We start from the raw sequence: 27,229 nt of genomic DNA, 5'->3' as shown, positions 1-27,229 counted from the left end.
TGTGGGTGTGTTGGTGTGTGTTGGTGTGTGTGTGTTTGCATGTGCACAACCAGTCTCGACCCGCCATTCACAGCCCACTGACTTAACACGTTACTGGGGCAACCACACCAGTTGGCCTGCTATGCCACATACCAGACAGACACATGTAGGAGAAATTATGGTATGTCTGCAGCCAGACCTAATCCCAGCATAACAAGGAGAGCAGCGGTGCCAAGTTTCAGCTATCAGATGTCTCCAGTCCCTTTAGGTCACAGTCTGGAGGCTTAGGTAAAGAAACAAAAATGGTTCATAGCTTTCATTTGTAATGCTCTGCTATCACCTTGGTCCTTACAGGAGATCAGTCAAAAAGATGTGGCACTTTTATCAGACTGAGAGCCTTTTCATCTTTGTCCATTTTCTATCAGAAAGTCTCGCATTTAGGTTTTTAGCGAACTGTCGTGTGATGAGATGGAAATTCAAACTGCTTGTTTCAGCTCATGGGGCCCAGTGTAAGTTAATACTCACTTTAGAGGGTTGTTACTGTGTAACTCACATTACCTTGTCACTTTACCCACTCTGCCACTTTCAAATGTGATGCTGCTGTGTTTGCTGCTGTTTAGCATTAACATTTATTCTGAAACTGTCCTTTAAGAGTGAAACGTCTTGACAGCTGTCACTGACATCAGGAAAGAATCCCATAACCTCTGCCGTTACAAAATCATTTATTGGAACAAAATGTTTTGTGCCTCTAAGGTTCTGTGCATAATTATTATCTTGGTACATAACTTACATAGTGATAATTTAAAAAGCTTGCTTCTTATTAGTGATAAGAAATGCTACATTAGATTACATTTTTAGATGAACAATGTGTGTGACATTGTCTTTGTTATTTTTATATCTTGAAAATTACATGAGATAAAAATAGATTTTTAGGCGAACAATGTTTGTGACAATGTGTTTGGTAGTTTTGCAACTTAAGGTCTGAGCATAGAGCTCTTAACTCTCTGTAGTGATAATCCCATCAAATGCACATTTCTAGAAATATTTTTATTATAAAACTAGGCAGCAGAATAGTAAATACACAGCATAAGAAGTAGAGATGAGACAAAGAATACAGCGCAATTTGACGCAAATGTTTAAGCTCAAGTCTTTGACAGCTGCAACGAATAGCTTCTATTGACTGTCAGAAATGTTTATCAGCATCAAAGTAGGTGATTGGTATTTCTGACTTTGTTAAAAGGTCACAAGAAACTAATCACTAATCTCCAGTTCATTCCTCTTGTAGCATCTTGTTTGAATTTTGTATGAATACAGATTAGTTACCTACAGAGTCTAAAGCTAATTGTTAGCCTAAGGGTGTTGAAGACCAAAAGTACGAAATTAAAAAAGGCCACAATAGTAATAACAGTGTGAAATATTGCAGTGGCAGTATGCAAAGTAATTAACCCACCATCTGTCATCATGATGTCCCCACCACCCTTCACGAGTTTGAACCAGATATTTACCTTTGAGTTCCCATCATGGTGCTCAGGAAATCAGCATACTTGAGGTGTGGCCTTAAAGTACATCAACAAAACATTGGTGTGCCTCCAGTTTGAAGTAAAATGTGTCAGTCGAGATCTGTTTATCTGTTTGGACTTGTAACTTATGGTACATTTTATTCTTAAACGCCCATTTTGGACAATAACTCCATCATTTCAAACACAAAACAGTAAGAGGTAATAGTGATAAATCAGTTTGTATTTATTTCTAAAAACATTGTTGTAAACTTTAGCTTATCAAAGTCAGAGTGATTAAAGCTGATAAACGAGGCTGTAAAAGTGTCTGAAATGCTATGAATTACATATTTGACTAACATGTTTCTGTGTGTTTGTGATTCCAGGTGGTGGGTCTCTATCGCCTGTGTGGCTCCGCAGCCGTAAAGAAGGAGCTGCGTGAGGCGTTCGAGAGAGACAGCCAAGGCGCGGAGCTGTGCGAAAGCATGTTCCCTGACATCAACGTTATCACAGGTAGCGTGATCAGCTGGGGCGGAAAACACAACTGGACCCGTCTAATCAGGGAATCTTTGGAATATCAATCACATTTTAGCGCAGTGTAACTGTAACTAGAACAATGTGACCTAATGACTTGAAGCCACTGAGGTGAAATGAGCAGTGATTGATAAACGTGGTTCCAGTGAATCTACAGACGAAACTAATGAGACCTTCGTGTGTTGGAGTCTGGGTTTAGTATTGATCTCAATCGGTAAACGTTCTGTCTGAGCTGGTGTGACCGCCTCACACGTGCACTTCTAGCAGTGTGTGTGAGTGCATGGTGTTGGTAAAAAAAGCATTCCAGCAGTCGACATATAGATCGATGCCTGAAGGGAAGCACAAAAACACAAACACACACACACACACACACACACAGATCAAACCCGGCTCTACATTCAGGTCATTCTTTCTCCACCAAGTTTGTGGGTTTGGACTTGTAATGGACTGTCCCCTCCCTGGTTGCCATGACTGAGAGGATTTCTGTTGTCATACAGTTTGGCCTGAAGTAAAGCATAATCAACAATATCACTTTTATTCTTTGTTTCTGTTTTGTTTTGTTTTTTTACTTTAAAATAAAACAGAGTAAGTGAATTGAAGAACAGCTCTGAGTTCATCAGCTCAGGGAGCAGAAAAAGTTGTAGAAAAAGACTTGAGTCATGACTTTCTTTTCCTGTGGAGGAAGGCCATGGAAACCAGTAGGCATTGTAGAAGCTGCTGTTGGTTTTAGAAAGAGGCCTCGCTTAGGCGTCGTTCCATCATGCCTGCTTTGATCCACATGCAGTTGCAAGGCAGAGCAAAGAACACAGTTAACAGTTGAACGGGCTGGAAAAAAAGGCCCTGCACCATCCAGGATTGTTGGTTTTTGCTTGCTGACTAAATTTGCTCTGCCAAGCGAGTTGCTGTGGCTGATAGAACTGAAGAGATGTGCTGGTTTGATACATGATGCCATGATCAAAGAGTTTTAATCTTGCTTTGTTATATTTCTTCTACTACATTCATTATTTTGGTCTTTTAAATTTCAGGTTTGTTTGAAATTTGTCTAATTTTACTACGTTCTAATTAAGGTTTATAAAACTAATCTCCAGGCCGTCAAGTGAGCAGCGTGTGGACGAGCTCGGAGGAGTGGCGCGTCACACGGCTAATTTAAAAGCACTGGCAGTGAAAGGGATTATCCTAGGGGTCAGAGTTCAACTCAAAGCTTGCAAAACATGCTCAGAGCATGGACCTACACTGTTTCAGATCAAATCCTTTGTTTCATATTCCAATACTAGCATCAATATAAAGATAAAAAAGGAGTATCTACAACAGGTTGGCATGGGAAATAGTTATTTTTGTTCATTTTGTTGTTTTTTTGTTTGTTGTTATGTCAACAACATTTTTGCAGAGTTTTGTGCATTCGTGGAAAAGCATCTTTCTCTATTTAATGAAGTACTGTATAAAAAATGTATAATAATAATAATAATTCTGTAATTATTTAATAGTAAAAAAAATACCACATTTACACATTTATTTTATACATTACAGAAGATAATACGAACAAGATTTTTTTCTTGATTTGTTCTGGAGTGCAGGTGACAAGAGTGTCAAATTGTTGTATTTGAATAAAATCCTCAGTGAATGCATGTGAAATGGACATTAATTGGGACAATTTGTTGTTATAAACCCTGAACCCAGAAACCAGCTGATGGATTCCCATCATGGCACCGTTCCTGCACAGTTCTGGATCTGAGTTTTGACTGATTTGCCATTTCCTCATCCTCCTTCTCCGCTTTGCCCCCCACCATCGGCAGTACTCCAGTGAAGACATGGAAAGTCATTAACAAGTGCCCCCTTTGTTGCCGAACAAACACAGATGGTATTTGGCTCACGCATGGGGGATTAGCTGAACTCTGGGCAGGCCAGGGGAGCAGGAGAGCGTTTTACAGAGAGCGGCAGGCAGGCCGGCTCTCTGGCCGTTGATTTGTTTCCTAAACTGCAAGTCAGAAATTAAGAACTAATTCAGGATATATTTATAATAAATCACCTCATAGAACAGGAGTGCAGCTGTTCCAGAGTTACAGAAATAGTTCTGTGGAAATTTTGAGCTAACCACTATGTAAAGATTCTCCGTGTGATTGGTGGAGGCAGCGGCACACACCTCAACCCACCCCCAAGTACTGTGGGGGTGTGCACAGCAGTGGGGCGGTTAGGATGGAGAACAAATCCACATTTGTTTTCCGGACGGGGCGCTGACTGCAGCACTGACAGGAGGAGTGACCCTCTGCTTTGTTTGAACAAGAGGTCAAAGGTAGAGCCATGCCCCAATGCATTGTGTGCCTTGTAGTGTTTGGTGGCACATTTGGGGTTGTGGAAAAGTTAAGCATGTAAGAGTTTTAAAGAATTGTCTTGATCGCAGAGATATGTCTTGTAACTAGAAGATATGCGCCAATCCAACATTAATATCTGTATATTTAAAAATCTAAATAAATTGATTATTGGAGACAATGTGCCTGGTCCATGAGGGCAGATCTATTCAGTCTAATTCTATGTTTTGTGCTCTGAAGGACATCATGCTTTGTTATTTATTTTATATTATATTTAGAATTAAAAAATAATACTTTTTGAACCATTTGAAAGAACGTTTGTTGAAGTTGATTTTTACATGTTTGACCTGTTGCTTTAGTCAGTTTCTGTTTCTTTTCTATTTTTTTTATATTGTTAAAGTTGTTTTTTTACATGTTGACCAAGTTTGAGAAGCTATTGGTGTATTTAAGTGTGCTGTACTGGTGCAGAGATATCAAATAAATTTGTAATGCAGTGGATATCTATGTTTAAAAAAAGAAACGTTTTAAGTCAATCCAGCAGTTTTTCTATATCGGATCGGTATCGGCTGAACCTCAGATATCAGTATCGTATCAGAAGTGAAGAAGGTGGATCGTACATCCCTAGTTCCTGTCGTAATGTGTGTATATACACATATGGAGTGTATTAATAGTGCCAAACGCCGACTGCTTGATTATAAGAGCGAACACAGCCAGTGGGTGTTTGTCAACTTGGCTGAGAAGGACGGTGAAGCACCTGCAGAGTAAACACACCTGTTCACCAGTGAGCCCCTGACTGACCTCATGTGTTCCTCATCAAGGTGTTGTAAGTGTGTGTGTGAGTGCGTGCATGTGTGTGTGCGTGTTCAGGCTCCTGCAGCGTCTAAGACACTAAAGTAAACACACGTCAGGATAATGATTTACCTGAATGGTTGTTTTCTCCTCATCTTACCCGAGTACCTGTGCACACACACACACGTACACACTCTTCCAGGGAATTTTTTTATTTATTTATTTTTTTCAGCATTGCAGAAACTGGGACGTGTATGAAATGGCTTCAAAGATGTTATGCAAAGCGAGGAAATAGTCAGGTTGTTTAGGTTTGCTACGCAGCTTTTACGTGAAACAGTCCAGCTGCTTGTTGTTGAGTCTGTCTCGGAGCGGAGGGAAGGTCAGAGGATCTGCCATGCAGGAGTTTCCATTTGAATGGAAGAAAAACAAGCTTTGTGGTAATTCTCATTAGATCTGGTTTGCCTACTTCCCTAAGCAATGAAAAAAAGTTCAGTTTAATGAGTTGGATGGATGAAAACAGATGGAATTATTTTTGCTTCCAGTTTTTTTTTTTCCTATGATGAATCAGTCTGATTATTATTTTCTGACTGAGTTTTCCATCAGCGCTGTCAGTGGAGAACCGGGACGATGTTTGTTCATCGGTTATCTGGTTTGGAAATCAACTAGCGCTGGGAGTCATTTAGGGGAATGAATGTAGCTTTTATTGATGTTATCAAATGTTGCTCATTCATATCACATATGACTAAGGCAACGACACGAAGCATGAATGGAAGTGAGTCAGGTTATTAAATGTGCTGGTTCACAGGGCACAGGAGGTGATATTTAATGAAGATTCCAGTCTGTTTGCAGGAGCGCCGTTAAAACCTGGCCCAGCTGCTTTACAGCTGATATTGTGCTTGTTTACCTGTGATACCAGGGCTGATATGATATCTGCTTTGTTTGGGTACAGGTTGATTTTTAGCAGATGTTTCAGAAATACATTATTGTTAGGTGTGTTTTTTTTATGTCTGGTGTTTGTAAACAGTGTAAGCAGTTTTGAACGGCCCTGAAAAGTTGTCTGGTCCAGATCAACTTACAAGACCAAAAACTAAAAACATTTGCACTGCTTAAATAGTATATCCACAGCTCCACAAGTTATACAGTAAGACGTATAAACATTAACATTTCAATTTTGATGATTGTGAATACAAAGATGCTGGTAAAAAGAGTTTACAGATTAGTGCAATCAGCACCTTGATGCCAATTGGCTGCGTCCCACAGAGCAGAGAAAACGAGAACTGTGGATGCTAGCATCTGTAGTGCCGATGTGCTGCGGGTATTAATGAATATTAAGATATTTTTAATGCTTAAACTATTAAAACAGACAGCTCGAAGTCATTTTATAGTGAATCTGCTATTTCTGTTTCCAGTTTGCAATACTGAAGATGCATTCAGCATTCATTGAATGCATCTTAAAAAGTAAGATAGAAACTTTTTATTTCTTATCACCTAAAACCAATGCTTTAGTTGAAGATTTGAGCTTTTTAATTCTAAAGAAACTGTCAGACGATGGACCAACACGGCAGTCAAAAATAGCCGTAAAATGCTCTAAGCCTCAGGTTCTTTTAAAAAGAAAAGCAGTGGCTTACACGGATTAAAAACTTAGCACATTAAGGTGTGCCTAAGAGGATGGCCGTGGATTCGCTTCAGACTGTACTGCTAGAAATAGAAGGCACAAGAAAAGGATGCTAATCACTCCAGGTGGACCGGAGTGATGAAGACGAAGATCCTAAATCCAGCTCAGTAATCAGCGTTGGTTATGTGAAGCGATTGTGTTGCTGCTTTGGGAATTTCTAGGAAGTGATAGCGGTTGTCACATCTACATTGATCCCACTGCGATCTGGTTTTATTCAGCACAGACAAGTTGGGACTGTTTGTTCAACAAGCCTCTGGAAAGGCTGACAGCTGTTTGAACAGAAGTTTTATTTGTCTTTTCGATATTTCTGTGTTCAAAATGTTCAAAACTTGTCAGTAAGATTCAGTGAGGGAAGGGTTCATTGACAGGGGTCCAGCCTGATGGTGGTTTTCAGGGTGGATCAAGCATGAAGTGATTTTTCAACCTAAAGCCCACAAACATGCAATATTAGTTTTTTTTCATGAGCTGAGATTTTTCTTTGTTGCTTATTACAAATTAGTGAAATGATAGCGCTTACTCTATATAGTCCGCAAATTATATAATGATTTTACTTAACATTGTCTTCCCAATGCAAACCTCTGTGATACTCTTGTTGTGTACAATTCTGTCACCAATGCCAAGTAATTAAATAATTACTTTACAAGTAATTATTTTAAATTGTTGTGCCTTTCCTATATTGTTTAACTCTTTAGTACTGTTTAAGTTAAAGGGCTTTTTAAAAGCTTTATTTTCTAACCTTTAAACTCCTAATTTAAATTCTTAACCACTGCGTTCTTGTACACCAAATTATGTTCATGCAACCCATTATTATTCATATTCCTGGTAAATTTAGATATAAAATAATCTCCATTCAAGTTATAAGTTATTAAATAAAATATACATTTTATTTGCTTTTTATTAAAGAATAGCATTTCAGAAGGTATTTAAATCCTTTGCAATAATCAGTGGAAATAAATATTTATTGGCATTATAACAGAATATTTTTTGTAAATTAAAAGTTTGAATTCAAGAGAGTAGTCGCATTAATTTAAAAATACGTTTCACAAAATGTTAGCATTCTTGGAGGTGGCTGTATCTTTCTGAAGATTAGAGCTACTTACAGGCAGAACCAATAATGCTAATTACACAGCCGCTAGCCTTCCCTGAAAACCGATCCAGCTTCATGTAGAGGAAAATGAGAGCAGACATTCGCTCTCAAAGACCTGTCAGGCTGCCAGAAACCTTTTTTATTTTTTTTAATTCTCCCCTTTTGCCTTTGAAGAAAAGACATGCCAGGAGCTTAGTGGAGACAGACAGCGTCGGTTTCATGTTGTTCTGAGGCTTTTGTCTGAGCTACAGGAGTCCAAAGTCACAGGTGTTAAACCAGACCCTCCCCAGTCTCCCAGCACACTTAGAGCCAGTGCATCACACCCTGCACAACCAGGCCGCCTGCCAGACATCATAGGATCGCTAGCAGAAATAATGGAGCCTCATTTGGTAGATATTCATTTCCTATTTTACAGAAAGATGTGAATGAAAGACGGCTTCCTAGCTCCCCGCACATTTCATTCTGTAAGAACAAGGTAAATAAATTGTTTTAGAGAGGTATTAAACCATTCTGATAGTCATGAAGTTTTATAATGATCCCAATAAATTTATACATTTTACTTTATGAATATAAATATAAATATTCCAGGTTTGGGAGGATTGTAGTCTTCCCAAACTACCAGAGGTGCTTGTAGAGTGGAGCCATATTATCAGGATTTTTCTAGTATAGATAAAAAGAATAGTATTTTACATTTTCATTTTAAAAATATGAGAAATTTAGATATAGCTACATTAAAACATAAGCTACTTGGGATAGAGAATATGGATATATATTTAATCTCCAGCACAGATGAAGAGAAGCCAATATGTCTGATAAATCATATAATTCCTATGAGTTTAAAAGAGGGGTTCTAGAACAGATCTCTGTGGCACTCCAAACATTATGGATCCTAGCAACTAATCAGAAATGTTTACTAAGTTTAGTCCTTTAAACAAAACAAAAACTTTCTTTTTCATCGTAGTTAAACACAAATGTCTGAAAACCTGAAAATCATCTGTTCAGATTGAACTATGAGTCATATTTCCTCATGCTCAGTCATCTTTCTGTTCCCCTCGGCAGGAGTACTAAAGGACTACCTGCGTGAACTTCCCTACCCTTTAATCACCAAGCAGCTGTATGAGGCGGTGCTGGAGACCATGGCCACCAGGCCCCTCAAGATGGCCGCTGCGGGGTGCGAGAACGATCCGGCAGACTCTGAGTACACCGTGAGCCTGCTGGAAATCCTACCGGAGGTGGAGAGGGTAAGTTAAAAATACGGCCGTCACTGTGCTGTGTCTTACAGTTTCATGGCTGAAGATACATTTACAAGGGAAGCTATGAGAGAGGTCACTGTGGCTAAGCTGCTGGCGGCTGTGGAATGACAGCAATGCCCAAGATTGCTACTGTTACGACATTACGTGTGTTTTCAGAGTAGTGATAGTAGCAGTGCTAAGTGGTTTGCAGGGCTGTACATGTCATTCTTGGAGGAAAGTCTAAAGTTTATTACTGACAATGCACCTAACAAACCAGTTTAATGTCTCAGCTGCGAGGAAACATAATTACTGTTATGGTACCAATAAAACCAACCTATAAAGATTTATATATAGTAAAATGTTAAATGCTTTGGTGCAAATTATAGATTTACAACTCAGTCAGTTGACCTACTTGGAATAAAAATTAAAATGATACTAAAATGATAAAAACTAAAAATGTCAATAGTAAAACAATGAGTAGCTTTATTACCGTTGCTAAAAAATAAAAGTATTGTGCATGAATAAATAGATGTGCACATGGTTAAACTTATCCTTTAATATCTTATAATTAAATTTTAGCTTTCTGTTTTCTAGCATAGGAGGTTGTTAGCATCCCACATCTTGATTTCTTTGGTTCCTTTGGTTTTTGGACTCTGGCAAGCCCATTTTAAAACTTTAGTGTGTCTTTCAAACTGTTGATAACAACAAAAACCCAGTTCCATTATGTGGGAAAGTAACGGTACATGGTAAACAACCTGTGTTTGTATAGCACCTTATCATCCCAAGGACTGAAAAGTGTCTCACCCTACAATCAGGCATTTGCCCATTTAACCACCAACAGCAGGGAAGGCAGGGGAAGTGCCTTACCTACGACTGACAGGTAGAGCGCTGGGCTTCAGCCTTCTGCAAAATTCTTAGTTTTTTCAAAGAAAAGACTTCTGTCATCCAAGCAAACTTCTCAGTCCAAACATTATAGGAAATACAGAAGATTTCCATCACATGTAAATAAACAATTTAAAAGTTTTTCTTCCTTAAAGTGATAAAAACTGAACTGGTTTGTAAAAGGAGAAATTAAAAAGTAAGAGGTTCTGCTGTCAGACTTTTGGCAATCTTCCTGATCAGTTTCCATCTTTCATTAATTGATAATAAAATGTTTGATTTTGTAATGTCACTGTCTCCTCATTTTTTACTCCACTTATGATTATTTTGACTGCTTTGACCTTTGTACCTGTATCCTGTCCTTTCTGTAAAGGACACAAATAAATTGAGATTATTAAGGTTAAATAAACAAACAATGCTTAGCCTGGTGGGGCTCAAATAAAACCCGCCAGGCTTACAACACGCTGGGGGAAACCCTGATTTGATCTCATGTCTTACCTTGAAAATGTGGCATCTTAATAAGAGGGGAACACCGAGTAGATCATCTGTTTCCTGCTCCTGCAACAGATTAGCTTGATGAAGAAGAGGCTTCACTCTGATACTCCTCTGCTGCTGACAGTGGTAATACTGCACCTACTAATCAGCATAATGACATGTCTAATTTGTCCATGCGTATGTGTGTGTCTGCATTAGATGACTTTGCGGAAGCTTCTGGACCATTTGAAGCGCGTGGCGTCCTACCAGGAAATGAACAAGATGACATGTCAGAACCTGGCGGTGTGTTTTGGCCCAGTGCTGCTCAGCCAGCGTCAGGAGGCGTCGTGCCACACCAACCGCGTCTTCATCGACTCAGAGGAGCTCGCTAGCGCCCTGCACTTCAAAAAGCACATTGAAGTCCTGCACTACCTGCTGCAGCTCTGGCCAGGTGAGCCCGACAACCTTCTATTTTGCTTTTTTGATTCACTTGCATTCAAGTCGTGCTGCTCCTTTTTATGGAGTAGTTTACAAATTGTTACCAGCTTTGTGGCTCAGCTCTAAAAATGAACTGGGCTGCTTTGATCACTGAGGTTCCAGGCTGGCATGAGTGTGGCTGATAGCCACCGACCGCCATCTTTGGTTTTTCTGGGAAGCAACTCCCCACATGTGCTTTATCGTGGTGGCTGAGCCAATCAGAGCCAAGCCAGCAAGCCCAGAGTAAACCCAATTTATGAGGCGTATCCTCGCCGTTCTATGACAGATCAGTCCTCCAGCAGAGTCCTAGCTTTCCTCTGTGCGGCCCATCTGTCAGCCGCCACAGCTGTTCCTGCTAGCTGCAGCTGTCTGCTGTGAAGTATGAAGGAACCCAAAGATTATTCCAGAAAGCACTTAAGATCAGGGATGATAAATGTTGCAATTAAGGAAAGGTTTGTGCTAAATGCAAGTTTACTCCATTTCTTTTGACATTTAGTAAACATTTATGTCATCCCTGTATGAAAAAACTGCATTTTTTTAGATTTTTACATTCAAGGAATATGTTTCAACCATTCCCATATTGAAAGTAATGCAATAATATTGGTTGCGTTCTTGAATAAAACAAAATCATGTCAAATTTTAAAACTACAGTCTTGCTACAAACCTCTGTTAGATTGTTTTACAGAAGCTTTATTTGTAAAGTTTTAGGCATTCATCTATTTCTGCTTGAGCCTGCTAAATGTAGCTGCATCCTCTGAATCCTGCTCTTAACTAACTTTGTTTTAAATGCATAAGAAGCTATTTTAGAAGAAGCTATTGGTAGCTGTGTTGAGTTTCATGGGAGAGATAAAAAAAAATACGTAAAAAAAAAATTAAAGGGTGAAAAAATGGCAATGAAATTACAATGTTTACTCAAAAGAAACGGGGCGTTAAAGTCTCCAGTTTGAAATTGAATGCATTAAGAAAATATTTCTATGTTGATTTATCCAGTGAGGAACATTAAATCAATAGAGTAGCAGATCAGGGATGATGGAGATCCAACAGTCCGGCACCCTACCCAAGGATTTAAAGGTGTTCTTTAAGTTATTGCAGAATTGAATGGCTGCTCGAGATGAAAAGAGTTTCAAAACACAAACATTATAAATTCAGACATTTTCTGCTGTTGTCCTGCTCACAACTGACACAGATGTGGATCAAAATCTTGCCCCAACTTAGAACATGACCATAAAAGCGATTTTTTTGCTGTCAGAACTTGATTTTAAGATTCCTTATCTTTCTAAAATAGAATATTGATTCTTAAATAACAAGAGCTTCAACATATAAAAACATATCCAGAAAGGAAGCCTGTGTGAGATGTAATAACTGAAGCACAGGGTGAATTATATACATTTCAGAAAAAATGTCTTTCTTTCTTTTTAGGCCCTTAGATATGGATAGAAATAAAGTGAGCTGGTTTTTAAGTTTTAGACTGAAGCAATTCCTGAGAAGAGTTTCTGGTCTTTTCTGGCTGCCGTCTGTAATAACTTCTACAAGAAGCTTTCATTCCAGGTTCAGGCCTTTGTTTACACCCTCACCTCCATTCCATCCTCTTCCCCAGCACGGACTGGAAGACGCCTGGACTGTAATTAAAGGCATTCCAGACTTAACCTTACCCTTCAGCCCCCGGAGCTTCACCCTAACATTTCACAATCATTATGAGATATTTTCAGCCACCACTTCACGCCTCTTACACACACATACCAAACGCGATTCAAAGCCTCGTTGAGCAACATGCGCATGGGGGCAAAGGCGATGGCATCCGACGGCTGCTGGTGGGAAAACACTGGAGGCATTTACAGAAAGCGTGAGAGAGCGGGCAAAGCTGACGGACAGCTATATGTTGGGCGTGTTTTCTAACTGCGAGAGAGAAAGGGCATGTGTCTGTGATGAAGGAACAGCATGAGGGAAGCGTCTGAGTGTATTTGTTTACAGAAGAACTCTGGTTGAGCTTTAGCATGATCTGGGACAATCAACATCTAGTCACCACTTACTGGACTGTCTTTATTAACCCTTTCATGCATAGTGGTCACTACAGCGGACAACTGTCTAAAAGCCATTTTCTTGTGCTTTTTGTGAATTTTTATGTTATAAATGCACACAGACCACTGAAGTGGACATTAATGCATCATAAAATACTCTATCAACTACTGGCCATCAGCTGCAAATGCAAGAAATTATTTTTGTTAAATCCAATATGGCCGACAGACAAAAAAGCATGCCGACCGACCCGGTCCCTCCTTCTACTGTAGACGACTCTTGCAGGTAAAAAGAATATTGTGACATCAGATAACCCCTAAAGAACAATACTACTGATGTATTTTACAAATAACAACTTTGTATTTGGAGAAAATTACAATTGATTACCTAAAAAAAAAAGAAAAAAAAAAAGAAAAAGTGTTTACAATTTTTTTTATGCCTTAAGAAAAAGGTACAAAAAAACGGAAAAAATCCTGACACGAAGGATCATAATCCATGCATAAAAGGGTTACTAGATTAAGTATTTAAACTTAAATATAAGATTTTTTTGCACACATTTAGTTCCAAAAAGTAAAATAAGAGAATATTATTGAATTGTGAACATCTTTTTGCAAATATCTGAAAAATGCAATTTGTTTTGTAAATCCGTCCAATTTCATCGTGAAAAGTGTTTGAAATATCAGAAAATATGGAAAAGAAGCAAAAACAATAGAAGTTTTTGGAAGCAAGAGTCACTATAAAGAACTCGTAGTTTAATTGTGAATAACTTCCTAAGATGATGAATGAAGTAAAGTTGCACCCAGGTGACATTTTTTATTCAGTAAAAGCTCAGAGATAAAATGGTTTAGGTGTGAAGCTTTACGGTATGAAATGGACAGGAAGTGCTCAAAATGAACTGCTGCTAACGTCCCTATCCAGATCGACTGAGCTGATTTCCCCATGTCGTCTCATTGCCTGAGCTCCTTGGCACTATGCATGCACACTCAGTTTTCCTCCTACCAGCCAAATAATTATGGGTTCAGTTACTCAGAAGTACTCAAAAGTAATCCATTCTGCATTTTAATAAAAAGTCTACAGGCCTCTCCTGGGCTTTTGTGAAATAAAAGAGAAATCATTTCAGAACTTTTGCCACCTTTAATTTGACATTTAAACTGTATAATCTGCCAGATTGTGAAGGAATGTGCAGACTTTTTCAGATTATTTCAACCTTATATCACAAACTTCACATGTGATTTTAAGAAAGCAAGATATTCTCACAGTTTCTTATAATGACTCAAAATGTTTCAGGCTTCTAGAAACAGTTAACAGAAATTAACTAAAGTAAAACTGAAGTTTTCCAGTTCCTTCTTTTAATGATTTAATTCATGGCATTAGTGAATCGTGTCTGAAACTGAACAACACTGTCTCTGAATAGGGAGGATAATGTCTGTAGCCTCGGGTCTGCTGTTGGGTATGAACATATACGTAAATGTAGAAGCCGTTGAGATGACAGAAAAAAAGCTGACGTCTTTCATAACTCAACATTTCTGTTCTGGGAACACTGGAAAAAAACAAACGTTTCAAAAAACAAGCAGAATTTGTGATCTCTTTGCGACTTTCTTTTCTAAGTACAGAACGTGACTCTTAACGCCAAAACTGTGTTTTATTCTTTTCCAATGCAGTAAGAAATGGTACATAGAGATAAAGACAGACAGGTAACCAGACTGCGCTGACTCTGTGGTCACTCACTCTTCCTTTTCATGGGGCAGTCACGTGATTTTTTTTTTTTTTCCATGGGGCATCACTTTGGTTAACTTTTACATTTTATTCAGTCAGCAACAGGCTGGCAACAAAATCACAAAGCGTGGGGCGTGACTTTAGCATGCGCCCGAGTTGGCATGTTCCTTCATTTGATAAAATTACTGCTTGGACGCCTTTAAATAGCAGCAAGCAGTTCCTCCATAAAATGAGAATTTATTTCTTTTGCTCTGGAGGATTTTATTGGTGCTCAGATCATCCAAAATCACATAATACATGATTTTTATCTTCAAAGTTACAAAAAAAAATTATTTCTGTCTTTCTGGAAAGAAATCTCTTCTTTGCATGGAGCAGCCCAAGCTGGAGTACTTTTACCTTCTTTGTATTGAAATAAAAGGGAAGCAACAAAGCAAGTCACTTTATGTGCAGCTGAGCCTACAGAAGCTAAAACTTTCTCTTTTCAAACCTTTGGCTTTTATTTGCTTGTGATTTGTAATTATTGGTTTCGATCAGGAACATTATCAATCAATGTAAAATAAGATATTCTGCAAAATCCTAATTTAACCACTTCATTAGTTTGGGTTTTATACAATGCATATCTGAATAACTGCAATTTTTACAGCGGCATCTGTGTAGATTGTAATAGGATTAAAAAGCTGCTTTGTTTCTGTAATTCAATTCAATCCTAACTCCATAAAGTATTTTTGATTCAAGTTTTTAGTTTGGTTAATGTTTTACACTTAATAAAAACTGAAATTATGTTTTTTCAGAAAATTTGAATATTGCATAAAAGCAACCTAAAATTCTTATTACCGAAATATTTAGTAGTTTTCTACTAAACTACATGTTCAGTCAATAACCATGAACATACCTCATTATTATAAGTAATTATTATTATTTTTTTTTTATTTTTTTTTACCAAAAAGATGATTTTGGGAAGAAAATGACTTGGGCCATTACATTAGGAAGGTGGCGAGAACATATTTCTGCATTTAAAAAATTATTTTTTTGAATTTTCTCATGTAATATTAACATTTTCTGAAAAACTGAATTTTGGATTTTCACTAGTTGAGCCAAATTCATGCAAATTAACAGAAATAAAAGCTTGAAATATCGCAAACTTATATAAGTTTTACTTTTTTTAAATTTAATTAATGAAAAAAAAAACTACCTGGATGCACCGTTAGTTACTTAACTTTTGGGTCTTTAAACAAATCTGCCTTGCTAACTTTTATGATTTTTTATTTATTCTATGGTAGTCTGATTAATTTATTCTGTTTTTTGTTTTTTTTAATCTCTCCCTGTAGTTGTGGACCCAAATGACCAATCGTCTCTTCGGTTCCCTGCAGCCCCTCCTCTGAGACGCAGGAAAGAGCGCCCCCAGTTTTTAAACCTCAGCGAAGCAGAGATGGCCGGTGTCCTGCGGCCCAAACCGGGACGTCTGGACAGTCCCAGCAACAGATATGCTGGCGACTGGAGCGGCTGTGGTGAAAGCTACTTCCCCTCTGAACTGCTGCTTCCTCCCAGTAAAGAAGAAGCAGACTACGACGATGTGCCGTCTGAAGACACAGAGGCAGCCGAGGAAGCCCACGAGAAGGACGCAGCAGAGGAAGATGACCAGGAGAGGGCCACAAGTCCTGCATCTGATCTCCGTGTGGAGGAAGAACCTCAAAGAGAGGAGTTTGTGAAAAAGGATGATAATGGGGAAGAAGAGGAGGAGGAGAAAGAAAGCGAGAGCGACAGTTCAAACAGCACGCTGGCTTTTGAAGAGGAGGAGGCGGAGGAGAAAGTGTTTAACCACATCCTGCCTAAAGAGCACACTTACCAGGCGTACATGAAGATCCAGGACATCAGTCCCGTTCTGAGCAACAGGGTCAATCTGAGAGACCTGCAGGAGAGCATCGACACCCTAATAGGAAACCTGGAACGAGAACTAAACAAGAACAAGCTCAACGTCGGATACTGACTACTACGCAGGCACACACGCATATCCATTTGTAGACCCATAAACACAGACGTGGTTTGAGGAGGACCTACTGTACTGATCAAGGTGCTTCGCAAACACCCACAGTGTTTCCGCAGGAATCCTGTGGCTTGTGGTGCTGCTGTAATAAGTTACAAGGTGAGAGGAGAAGAAATGAAACGGGGCACTTCTAGAATTTCTACCTTACCCACAGACATTCCATCATTTTTTTTTTGTTTTATTTTGTTTTGGTTTTTCATGTGTCTTACATCATGTGGTTTGTTTTGGTTTGCATTCTTTCCTGTTCCGTGTTCCATGTTGTTATTGTTGCTTTTCTTCTTATTAGAAGAACCCATTGACCCCTCAGGGTTTTAAAAGGTGCCTTAATTGTGTGAAGGTGGTGCGTCAGGAGGAAAATCCACCCTGAAAGAAAATACGTTATCTCCTGACAGCTTGATTGTACAAACAAAATAACATCTTTGGATATTTTAATCGTCCGTTCTACAATTTTGGCAACGGACTACAGACTGGTCTTAATTTCAATATCCAAAAAGTTTTGGTTTTAATGATTGAAGCAGATATTTTTTTTGACCTGAGAAATAATCTAACAAAAAAAAAAAAAATGAATTCACATCTGTTTCAGAGCTGCTACCTGTTACTGCCTGTTTTTGATTTGAGTGCTGATTAAAACAAGCCAAGTTTTTAGGAGAAACATGTCATTTTCTTTTATTAAAGTGGATTTCCTTTTTAAGGCAACGGAGAGCTTTTCTGTCGAGGTACAAGAATATTATACAACATTAATGCACTTATTAGGCAGGTAGCTGAGTAGATTATCGTGCTTTTTAGAGTTAGAATAACTGACTGTGATTTGAATAAAGTGAGAAAATGGGCCAGCGGAAAACTCCTCTTAAAGATAAAAAAAATAAATAAACATGAATTTTTGTTGCGCTTGCAAGGTACTTTGATAAACATCTCATGCTGGAGGTCATAAAAGTAACCAAATGCTAAATTTACTTATTTGATTTCTTATTAGATGGGAATTTTGACACATTTAGCTCAACTTAGTAGCTAAACTTATTTTAATTTAGCATAAAAGTTACAGCCAACTAGCTTAGCTTTGTGAAACAAAAATACATTTTCTCTTTAGTCATCTTTGTGCTTCACTAAAGTAGGCTCAAACAATCTAGATGTCTGTCTTCTCATCTACAGCAGCAGAAAATGTTTTCATTTGGTAAATAAATATAAGTTGCAGTAATAGAGAAATTAGTTTTTTGTTTTTTTTTAGCTTAGCATGAAAATCCAAGCTAGCTAGCCCAACTTTGGGTGAAAAAAAAGCTTTTTCTTTATGCTTTTTTAAAACAAACAACAGAAGACCATAAGCTAAATAATGAAACAAATGATGTCAACATTAGTTTTCTGTAGCGATATTTAGAAGGCCTCATCCAGTTAGCATCTGTTACCTTGCTGCCTAAAGCAACAAAGGAGATTTTCATCAATCCAGGGATTCAGAGTGATCAGTATTTAACCTATATGGATATGTATATAATTATATAAATGTATTTGGAGTATATTATTTTTACATCCTATATTTCAATGGCGTATTTAAAAAAAACTTCTGATGACCTTGTAGTGTTGACGGCAGTCGTGTAAATCTCCCTTTGAGCTACCTGTACACATCTTAATGTGCTGGACTAATGATACAACACTAGCTGTAAAATATATGATAAAATGCTATTGGTGTTGTTATTATGTTGTGTATATATTTGAGCTAATCTGTGTCTGGTGGACTGAGATGTGTTCATGACTTTTGGTGTGTTTTTTATGGTACTGAACGTTGCATGGTCAAAAGCTTTACCAACATAAGCAAGGCTCTGTCTGATCTGCCATTGTATTTCATATTTATGTGTAAAATAAGACTATTTTATAATGTATGCTTATTTGTTTGACCACTTGTTACTTAGATAAACTGATGATGGGATTGTGTTTTCTTCTAAAGGATGTAGAGGCGGAGATTGATTAAGATGCACAAGATTTTTTTTTATAAATATGGTACCATAGTCAAAAAGTGACTACATTATTACCACATGATATCTTCTGGGCCTTCTTATAAATTTATTTGAATTTTAAGGTCATTTTTATAATTTGAAAGAAGCTTGAACTAAAAAAAAGTAACTTAAGTATAAGATCAGTTGTAGCCTTGACCCATCTGGAGAAAGCAAGTGAGATGGGGCTAAAATTTAGCTAAATCTTATGAATTGTTTAAAAAACAGATAAGTTGTTGTTTCTATTTTTTAAGTGTGACTTTGTTCATCTGCCTTATCATAAATAATTGTCTGTTTCACCGAACAATATTTAGAGTCACAGGCATTTTCCAGATTTTTTTTTAAAGAAGTTTTGTGTTACAGAATTTAAATCTGCTTATTGTGACAGTCTGTAATGTATTATTTAAAACCCTGTAGTCATGGACCTTAATGTTTAGGACAAATGCAAACAAACTGAATTTTTCTCTAAGAAGCGGCAAACTCAAATTTAAAAGTATGTTTTTCAGTGGATTTCTTTTAGTTTCATTTATCAGTGAACTGCTGAGGGAGTCTGATGAAATATCCTCAGCAAAGTTGTTTTTAAACTATCTGCCTGCAAAGAGAACAGGAAAAAAATGCTGAGTAGTATTCATAAAACTCATGGAGGAAGATTAGTTAATTTCATCCATTTATTAAATATGCAGACCGTACCTTAAATCCAAGAAACATTTTAGTGATGATATGAGATCTAACGGTAAGGTTTATTACATTCAGCATGGTTACAGCACATTGTTGTTATATTTGTTATTACAAATAACATTTGCTTCATTTTGTTGCATCACATTTTCGATATAATCATTCTTTTCAGTCTCATCCTCTTTGTCCTTTAGATGAGAAAGTGCCACACTGAACGCATCTCTAAACTGAACCGATAGGCGCTTTGTATTGAACCCGAAAAACATGGTCATAATAAAGATATTATTTTACATTCATGTTTGGTTGCTGCATGTTTTCAAACTATCTGTTTAGTTTGTATTTGTTTTCCTCAAAATGCAACTTTTATGTCAAATTTAAACCTAAATTTGGGTGAAAATAAAAAGATTTATAGTACTAAAATGTATCAAATCAGAGGTTTGGTTAATTGGAAAACATGCATTGCAAAATAATTTTCAGGTTTGCCTTGATAATTAGCATTTGTTTTAGTGCAGTATATTTCTTTTTTATGTTTTCTGTTACTTCCATTTGTTTTGAAAACCAAAAAACAAACACCTGTGGATAATGACAGGCGGTTGCTATGGAGACCGACGTCCTTATCTGCATTGCTGGTAACTCTCATCTTTTATGTATGTTTGGCATCAGAGGGAAGCATGAAGTCCTCTAAAATTTAAAGTTTAAACTTGGACAAAAATGTTGATGGCAGTTGACCAAATCCTCACCGAGTGTGGAACCTTCACTCTGACCTCAAAATGATTGTTTAGGCCATAAAACCATAAGAGAACATGGATGCTGAATATTAGGATTTCTTTAGCTGTAAGCCTTAATAAAAATGAATGTTTTAAATATACCAGCTTACCCATAATGAATCTGTTATCTATAAGTTTCCATTTTCTATTGAATTACTCAAAGGGATAAAAATTTCCAATGTAAAACTAAACCAGTATAAGGACTGAATGGTGAGGTTTTACTGCCTCAGCTCCATACAAAGCAAGTTTCGGTGGTTCTGGGTGAAAACCACAGAGTAGAAGCACAAAAACCAGAGCGGTAATCCTTTTCCTACGTTTATGTCAAGCCTTGAACTCATTCATAAGAAAAGCGTTTTAAACAAAGACACAAACGCATCTCTTTCTATGTCATACATTCGTCTTAAAGATGTTATTTTCTTTTTTAGATTATTTGCAGAACTGCAGAGTTGTTGCACCCAAACCTCAGTGGATAGATTCATTGGGGAATTGCCCATGTTGGTCTGTGGGAATCTCCCAGAATGACTCCTGGCTTCAGGGACATTCCCAAGATGCAGCTGCTTTTTTAACTCGCAAGCTAAATTAATTCATTGTATCTAGTTTCCTGCAATCATTTCCACTATTGTAGGAAATAATAAAAAATAAATGTAAAATGAATGCAAAGAACTTGGTTGCTGTCATGGTTCAGGTTGAGTCGATACAAATCTCTGCTAAATAGCATGAGAAGTCAAAGCAGCCAGACGCCTTTCAGCACTAAATGGTTTTCAGCCGTGTTTGATGTCACTTCAGAGGGTTCCTCTCATGTTTTTTATCACAGCTCTGAGCAGGTATGAGAAAGTTTTAGGATACAGAATGTACACATATCTGTCTGCACTGCACAGCCCTGTTTAAATTCCCACATGTCCATTCTCCAGAAGCACATCCTGCCTGGAATTTATGTGAAGACAGAGCCAAAAATTCCACCAGCGGTCTCCGAGTGTATATAATCTTTCACACGAAGGAAAATGTTTTTGTCAGTTTCAAAGTTAATTTTGGCTCTTTGGAGATGGATCTAATCCAGCTGAAATATTTATTCGTAAAATCTTTAAACACGTGGAAGAGAGTTGGCTGCAAACAATTCCTGTTTCTAAATATACTTTGTTTAAATTTGACTTGCGAAGGTTTCCTTACGAAAGCAAGAGTGAAAACAAAGGCAGACTTAATAACACAGAGTGTTTGGACAGTCAGGGTCGCCCACTTGATATCAGAGCTTCTGACGTAGTGAGCTGAACTTTCCTTCATTTCTAATTTGGGAGAGCAGAGAAATGAGCCGGCTTAGGTAAACATCCCGGACAGCCACCCACATGAGGAACAGACCTTCTCTCTTCTTCTCTCCATCCTCCGTCGCTCCCTAATCTCTGTTGACCTTTGATTCAGGATACTGGTTGCATGTCAGCCGACCAGCCGCACAACACACAGTCTTTGTTTGACTTCTTTTTCCCTTTTTCTCGGCTGTTAACCATGGCAACAAAATCTGCAGTTTAATGGAGATGGAACTAAAATAAGTAACTTAAAATAACTAATTTGATTATACAAAATCTCTCTGTTTTCTTTATAATAATAATAATAATAATACAAGGACAGATTTCTCTGATATCTTAGAATTTTATTATTTTATTTATACAGCTGAATTTTGAGTGAACTTTAGCATGCAGACGTCTTCTGTATTTTGTGTTAGCTAAAGTTGACTTTCTAGTTTAGGTAAATTCACATCAAAACCACGTTAACTTTGTTCCTATTCCAAGTTTGGAGATCAGAAGGATTTGTCATCTGATGGGGTCAGAGGTCAGGATTGCTACTACAAAACATTTGTTTTTATATAACCCAACAGCCTGGAGAAAGTCTACAGCCTGCCGTGATGTGTTAAGATGGTGGTATGCAGAAAGATAAGTATGAGTTATGTCTGTATTTTTTTCTAAGAACCAAATCTAGAATATTTCTCATTTCACTGGTACTGAAAACTTAGCACACCCTAGGATAGGATATTAAACACCTTGTTGGACTTGAGGGAATCTAAAACCTTGTTAGGGTCAGAGAAAACAAGGTGGTTTGAAATGAAATACAAAGCTTAGATAACTTGCTCATCCCTCACAGACCAATCGGCGTGTCCCAGAATCCCTCACACAATGGCTTTCTTTGGCTGAGGAATGCAAATATGATACATTAGTGTGGCTTTCCTGAAATATTTTATTGTAACATATTTCCAATGCTACTGGCTGCCCACTATTTTTAAGCGAATTAGAACTAACTTAAATTCGACCATATGTTCAACTCAGCAGGAAAAAAAATAAATATATATATATATTTTTTTTAAATAAAATATATATATATATATATATATATATATTTATTTTATTTTATTTTTTTTTGCAGTCATGTTTATTTTATGATAGAATTTATGAGAGACTGTTAAAATGGAAACATTGACTACTCTGCCACTCACACACCTCACTTACTTTCATGTGGAAGAGATGCAGTTTATTTTACAGAATTAGCAAAAAAAATTAGCACTGTTTTAAATTGAACAAAATGGTCAAACCTGTCAGTAGCTTTTTAGAAAAGCTTTCTTTCCTTTCTCCTCCTGTGTTTGTTCTCCATCATTCCTCATTCTCTGCACCACTGACCATAAGATTGTGCAAATTGAATTCTGAAAATAAATGTACTTAATGGAAACATGGCTGGTTTAAAAAAAGTATTTATGCCAGGACGAGGAGGTTTTTCTGCTGTATCAAAATTTGTGTCGTTCACAAAACTGCCATGGAAACACTTTCTCACATCATATGAGTCAAGTGATCAACAAGCGGATGTTGCTGCTGGTGGAAAAGATGAATAAGATGACAGGAAGTCATAAGGGGATGATGGTGTGGTAAGTATGTAACAAATTTATTCACGTGTGATTTTAACTGTGTTTATTTACAAAAAAATAAACAAAAATTACAAAATTGTGTTTTTCTACATTGGCAGAATATCAACACATTTTTGGAAACATTTGTCATGGAAACACAGCTACTGCTATCTAATATCAGAAAAAACACATTAATGATCTTTTTCACTTGCCTTTATGCGTTTCAAACAGATACAAATAAAAAATAGTTAAAACAACTGGCTTGGTATAGATCACAGAGACAAACCAGTTTTTGCCCGTTCATCCATTTCTTAGACGTTGTGACCCTGAGTACACATTCCTTACATCAGTACACGTCAATAGTAGAGCTATTAAACACAACGTACCAAAGTCAGGATTTCTGGTGTGTTTTTTGGGGGCCTTTTGTTCCCCCCGCGGTCCTGCCCCTGTACTTGGCAGCTCATCTGAGGCCCTGGGGGCAGATCTCTTGACGCAGCGCTGACAGATCCGGCTGTTCTGAACCCCAGCGATGATGAGAGAACAGAGCAGATGAAAAATTGAAAGGGAGATGAAGAGAGAGCGAGAAAAAAGAGAAGTGAAAGTGGAGGATGGAGAGAAGGAGAACACGGGAGCGGTGCCTCAGATCTTCAGGGGCCAAAAGCCTCACATAACGTAGCCCCTCTCTGTCCTACCAGCCTCTTCCCCGCTTCACCTGTCACCTGTCACTCAGGACTAGACCATTTCATTTTAATAAGGCTAATCCCTCCTAAAGGTAAGCTGCTCATCACCTCTCACCCTCCCGCCCCTCCAGAAAAGAGCATTCTCCCTTTGAGCTGGAGGACAGGAGGGTTTGCTCTGCTTGATAGGAAAGAAGAATGTGAAAGGTGAGACAGAAAAGAGGCCTTGACAGCAGCTGTGCTCAGATTTAATGAGACGATTCGGGCCTGATTGGTTTGATAAACTTGCAGGTGGCGCACTGTTAGTCAAAGTTCTTCCTCTGGGCTCCAACACTGAGCTGATATGAAGCGCAGAGAGGATGGAAAGTTATGTGGAGGAAGTGTAGTGATCCAGCTGGTATTTTAGTTTATAATATTGCCTTCCTGCTGTCAGCCGAGCACTCTCCGGCTGTCAACGGAGAAACTTTGGCTGTGTAGCCACCAGCGACTCCATCCTCTGTTGGAGCAGGTAGATATTTTGAAAAGAAAAATGTAAATAGTTGAAAAAGTAGAATGTGAATGACTCACAGTTTACTGAAACATTTATATCTTTTAGAAACAAAAACTTGGACCAATAGCATTCTTTCAAAAACACCTTAATGCATGCAGGACTCCACATTAAACAAGATATTTTGTAAAAGAGAGAGCTTCTCATCCCCAATTTTGGTCATAAAGCTTTAAAAGTAGTTTTGAAAGTAGAGAAATTTGTGTGTTGTTGTGATCCAAATATCTGAATAACATTCGAAACACTGCAAAGTCTTGCACATGTTCACTCTAGCTGTGAGAACTGCAAAGCAAATATGCAATCCTCTAGACTTAGAGAACATTTGCTCAGGATAAATATGACATTGTATAAGGAAACGGTTTTGAAATAATTGATTATAATCTTATGTTTACAGCACAAAAACAAGCGAGTTTTAAAGGGGTATGCAGACTTCTGAACAATAACATCTCTTTCTGCTTCTGTTTGTTCAGATTGTTTCCTCTATTTCCTAATAAACACCTTCGGCACTGTTCCTCTGCTCTAGTTTTGTGAGACCTCATTCTTCTTGTTTATATTATTATTTTTCCCACAATAGTCTCAGTATGCTGTAACTTTCAGAAAACCTTGACAGGAAGAACCATTTATCAAGACGAGCTGAAGAGCACATCCTGAGATGTATAAAAACAATGAACTGTTAGAAGTGTTACACGTTACCAAAGAGAGGACTACAAACCGCTGAGAGCTTTAAGTTAGAAAATGAAAAGGAGTCAAGGGGGTAACATTCCACAGCAGTGTCCTGGCCACCTGATCTCTTATGAGGTCAAGGGTCAAATAATGAAACCTACCACCTACCTCACAGAGGCTCCAAGCAGAAACAGATTGATGAAATAAGTGCAGATCGTCGTAGAAACTAAGGTTTGCTCAGAGGAATGTCTCTTAGTACGTGTTTAAAAAGAGAAACACAACCAAGCAGTTCTGTAAGCAATTTGTAAGATTTTTTTTTGTTTTTGTAATGCATCAACTCCCTTGTTCTGCCCTCTCTGTGCAGCTGGGCTCCAGCTTGGATGAGCATGTGTTGAATGTGCAGGGTGCCCCCATGTTGGGAGATTTGTGGAAGTGGACCTTCACAAAAAAAAAAGAAGAAAAAACAAAAAACACCCCACCTAACACCCGTCCCAGCAGGAGCTGCGAAGAGGCCAGCCAGAACAATACCAAGGCAATGGCTTAATTCGCCAAGCCAGATTTACAGCTCCTCCTACACAGCACCTGCTTGCTTTGTTTCCCAGGATCTCGCTTGGAAACTTTGAAGAACCGGCGATAAAAATTGAACCCCAGGCAATCCATTCTGTATTGACAGCCTCTTTAGTTACAGATCTCTTTTTTATGTTTGGGAAATCTCTTGGACTTAGATGAAGAAGTCAACTGAGGAAAATCTGACATCATGAATGCCCCCCTCATGCCAGTGGGAGAGGTTGGGTTTATTGCTGCGCTGCCGACCATTGTCCCGAACATTAAAGAGGCGGCCAGCCCAACAGCTTCTCTACACATCTCTGCACAAAAGTTTTTGCTGAAAAAAAAAAAAAAAGAAAAAAAGGCGCAGGCTGTTACATAAGATTCAGCGCATCAGCCATAAAAACAATAACTAGCCAGTGAGTGTTGGATTGCAGGCGGCGCATTCCTGAGCTGGCCCACAGAGAAAGTGAGAGGCACTCTGAAACAGATTTCCCAGAGAGGTTTGAAGAGGAGACGACTGGAGAGCAGAGGCCCCTTTTGTCACCGGGACCTTGTTGGAGCCTCAGGGGCCATATGTACGCCTGTCTCTGTGGGCCCTCACATCAGCCCATTCTTCACCCTCCTCCTCTCTCTGTGCGCTCCGTGACAGGGCCGTCCACGTGAATGAGTCATGGGCAGAGTGAAGCAGAGCCCGGCTCGCCGCAGAGCCGTTTCCCTCTCTGCCACCCCCGCTTCCCCAGAGGCTGAGCTTGTGTCGTTCATTGATTCTGTCAACCCTTGTGCTCTCCTTCTCCTTTTGAGCGATCGTGAACACAGTGTGAAAAGTTGCCAATAGACAGCTGCCCCTACATTATGCAGTATTTGACCTGCAACCCCTTCCCCCCCCCACGCCTTCTCTGCCGTTTCTTTTCTGACAGGACACCGGCTGTCATTCTGGGACTAAAGGTTTGCTGCTCAGCTTTTTTTTTTATCAACATGAAGAAGAAGAAAAACTGATGGAAACAGAAAACAGAAGAAAGACTCACTGCAATGTCCAACATCACAGAAGTAGATCAAATTTAATTTACCTTTGAGAAAAGTCATAGCTGCTGTGATAAACCACCTGCCTCTCTGGTCGTTTAGAGATGATGTACTTGATACAAATAGGCTCAAAATTATTCATACCTCTGGGAGTATGGACTTAAAGCCGACATATATTTTGACAAACATCCCCCAGAAGAGAGGCACCTCTAGAGAAACAATGTCTGTTTTTATGTATTGGTAAACATACAGAGTATTAGGGCCATACTAAGAAAATTTAAAAAATAAAAGAATACAATTACAAGAATAAACTCATATCAGAATGAAGTCATAATAAAGTGGTAATAATGCAAGAATAAAGGCATAATATTACTAGAATAAAGGAATAATATTATGACTTTATTAATATCTCAAATCACTTTACAAGCACCAAATCACACAAAAATATAAGCTCCAGTCACATAGACACATTTAAATTGAGCTACATTCCAATTAAATCCTGGTAACAATGAAATGCAGACAAATAAAATTCATAAAGTGAGTTATATGCCGAGTTTAACAGGGAGTCTACCAAGAGAAGATCAAACTGGAAAGATTTCACCTCTCCTTTTAATTTTAGAAATCACACCGTAGCATTTTGGATAAGCTGGAGGGTTTTTACTGAATAATCTGTGCTTCCTAGTAAGAAAGAATTAGTGGAGACTGGACTAGAAGTAACAAATGCATGGAATAACTTTTCTGCCTCACTCTGGGACAAGATGTTTCCA

The 27,229-nt window shown here is 38.2% G+C and overlaps 1 protein-coding gene across 1 annotated transcript in view; it reads left to right on the top strand.

The window, feature by feature from the left end:
* The window catches only part of syde2 (synapse defective 1, Rho GTPase, homolog 2 (C. elegans)), a 63,909-nt gene extending 44,252 nt beyond the window's left edge, over window positions 1-19,657 (top strand). The window contains exons 5-8 of the mRNA XM_015053026.1: window positions 1,862-1,988; window positions 8,926-9,107; window positions 10,671-10,902; window positions 15,989-19,657. Of these exons, the coding sequence (XP_014908512.1) occupies window positions 1,862-1,988; window positions 8,926-9,107; window positions 10,671-10,902; window positions 15,989-16,647 (1,200 nt within the window). The 3' untranslated portion in view covers window positions 16,648-19,657. The remainder of the gene's footprint in view (window positions 1-1,861; window positions 1,989-8,925; window positions 9,108-10,670; window positions 10,903-15,988) is intronic.
* Window positions 19,658-27,229: the final 7,572 nt, after the last annotated feature.

The sequence above is a fragment of the Poecilia latipinna genome, unplaced genomic scaffold, assembly GCF_001443285.1.
Source record: "Poecilia latipinna isolate Pla-1442-1.1 unplaced genomic scaffold, P_latipinna-1.0 Scaffold1155, whole genome shotgun sequence".
NCBI lineage: Eukaryota > Metazoa > Chordata > Actinopteri > Cyprinodontiformes > Poeciliidae > Poecilia > Poecilia latipinna.
This window is presented reverse-complemented; position numbering and strand designations above follow the sequence as displayed.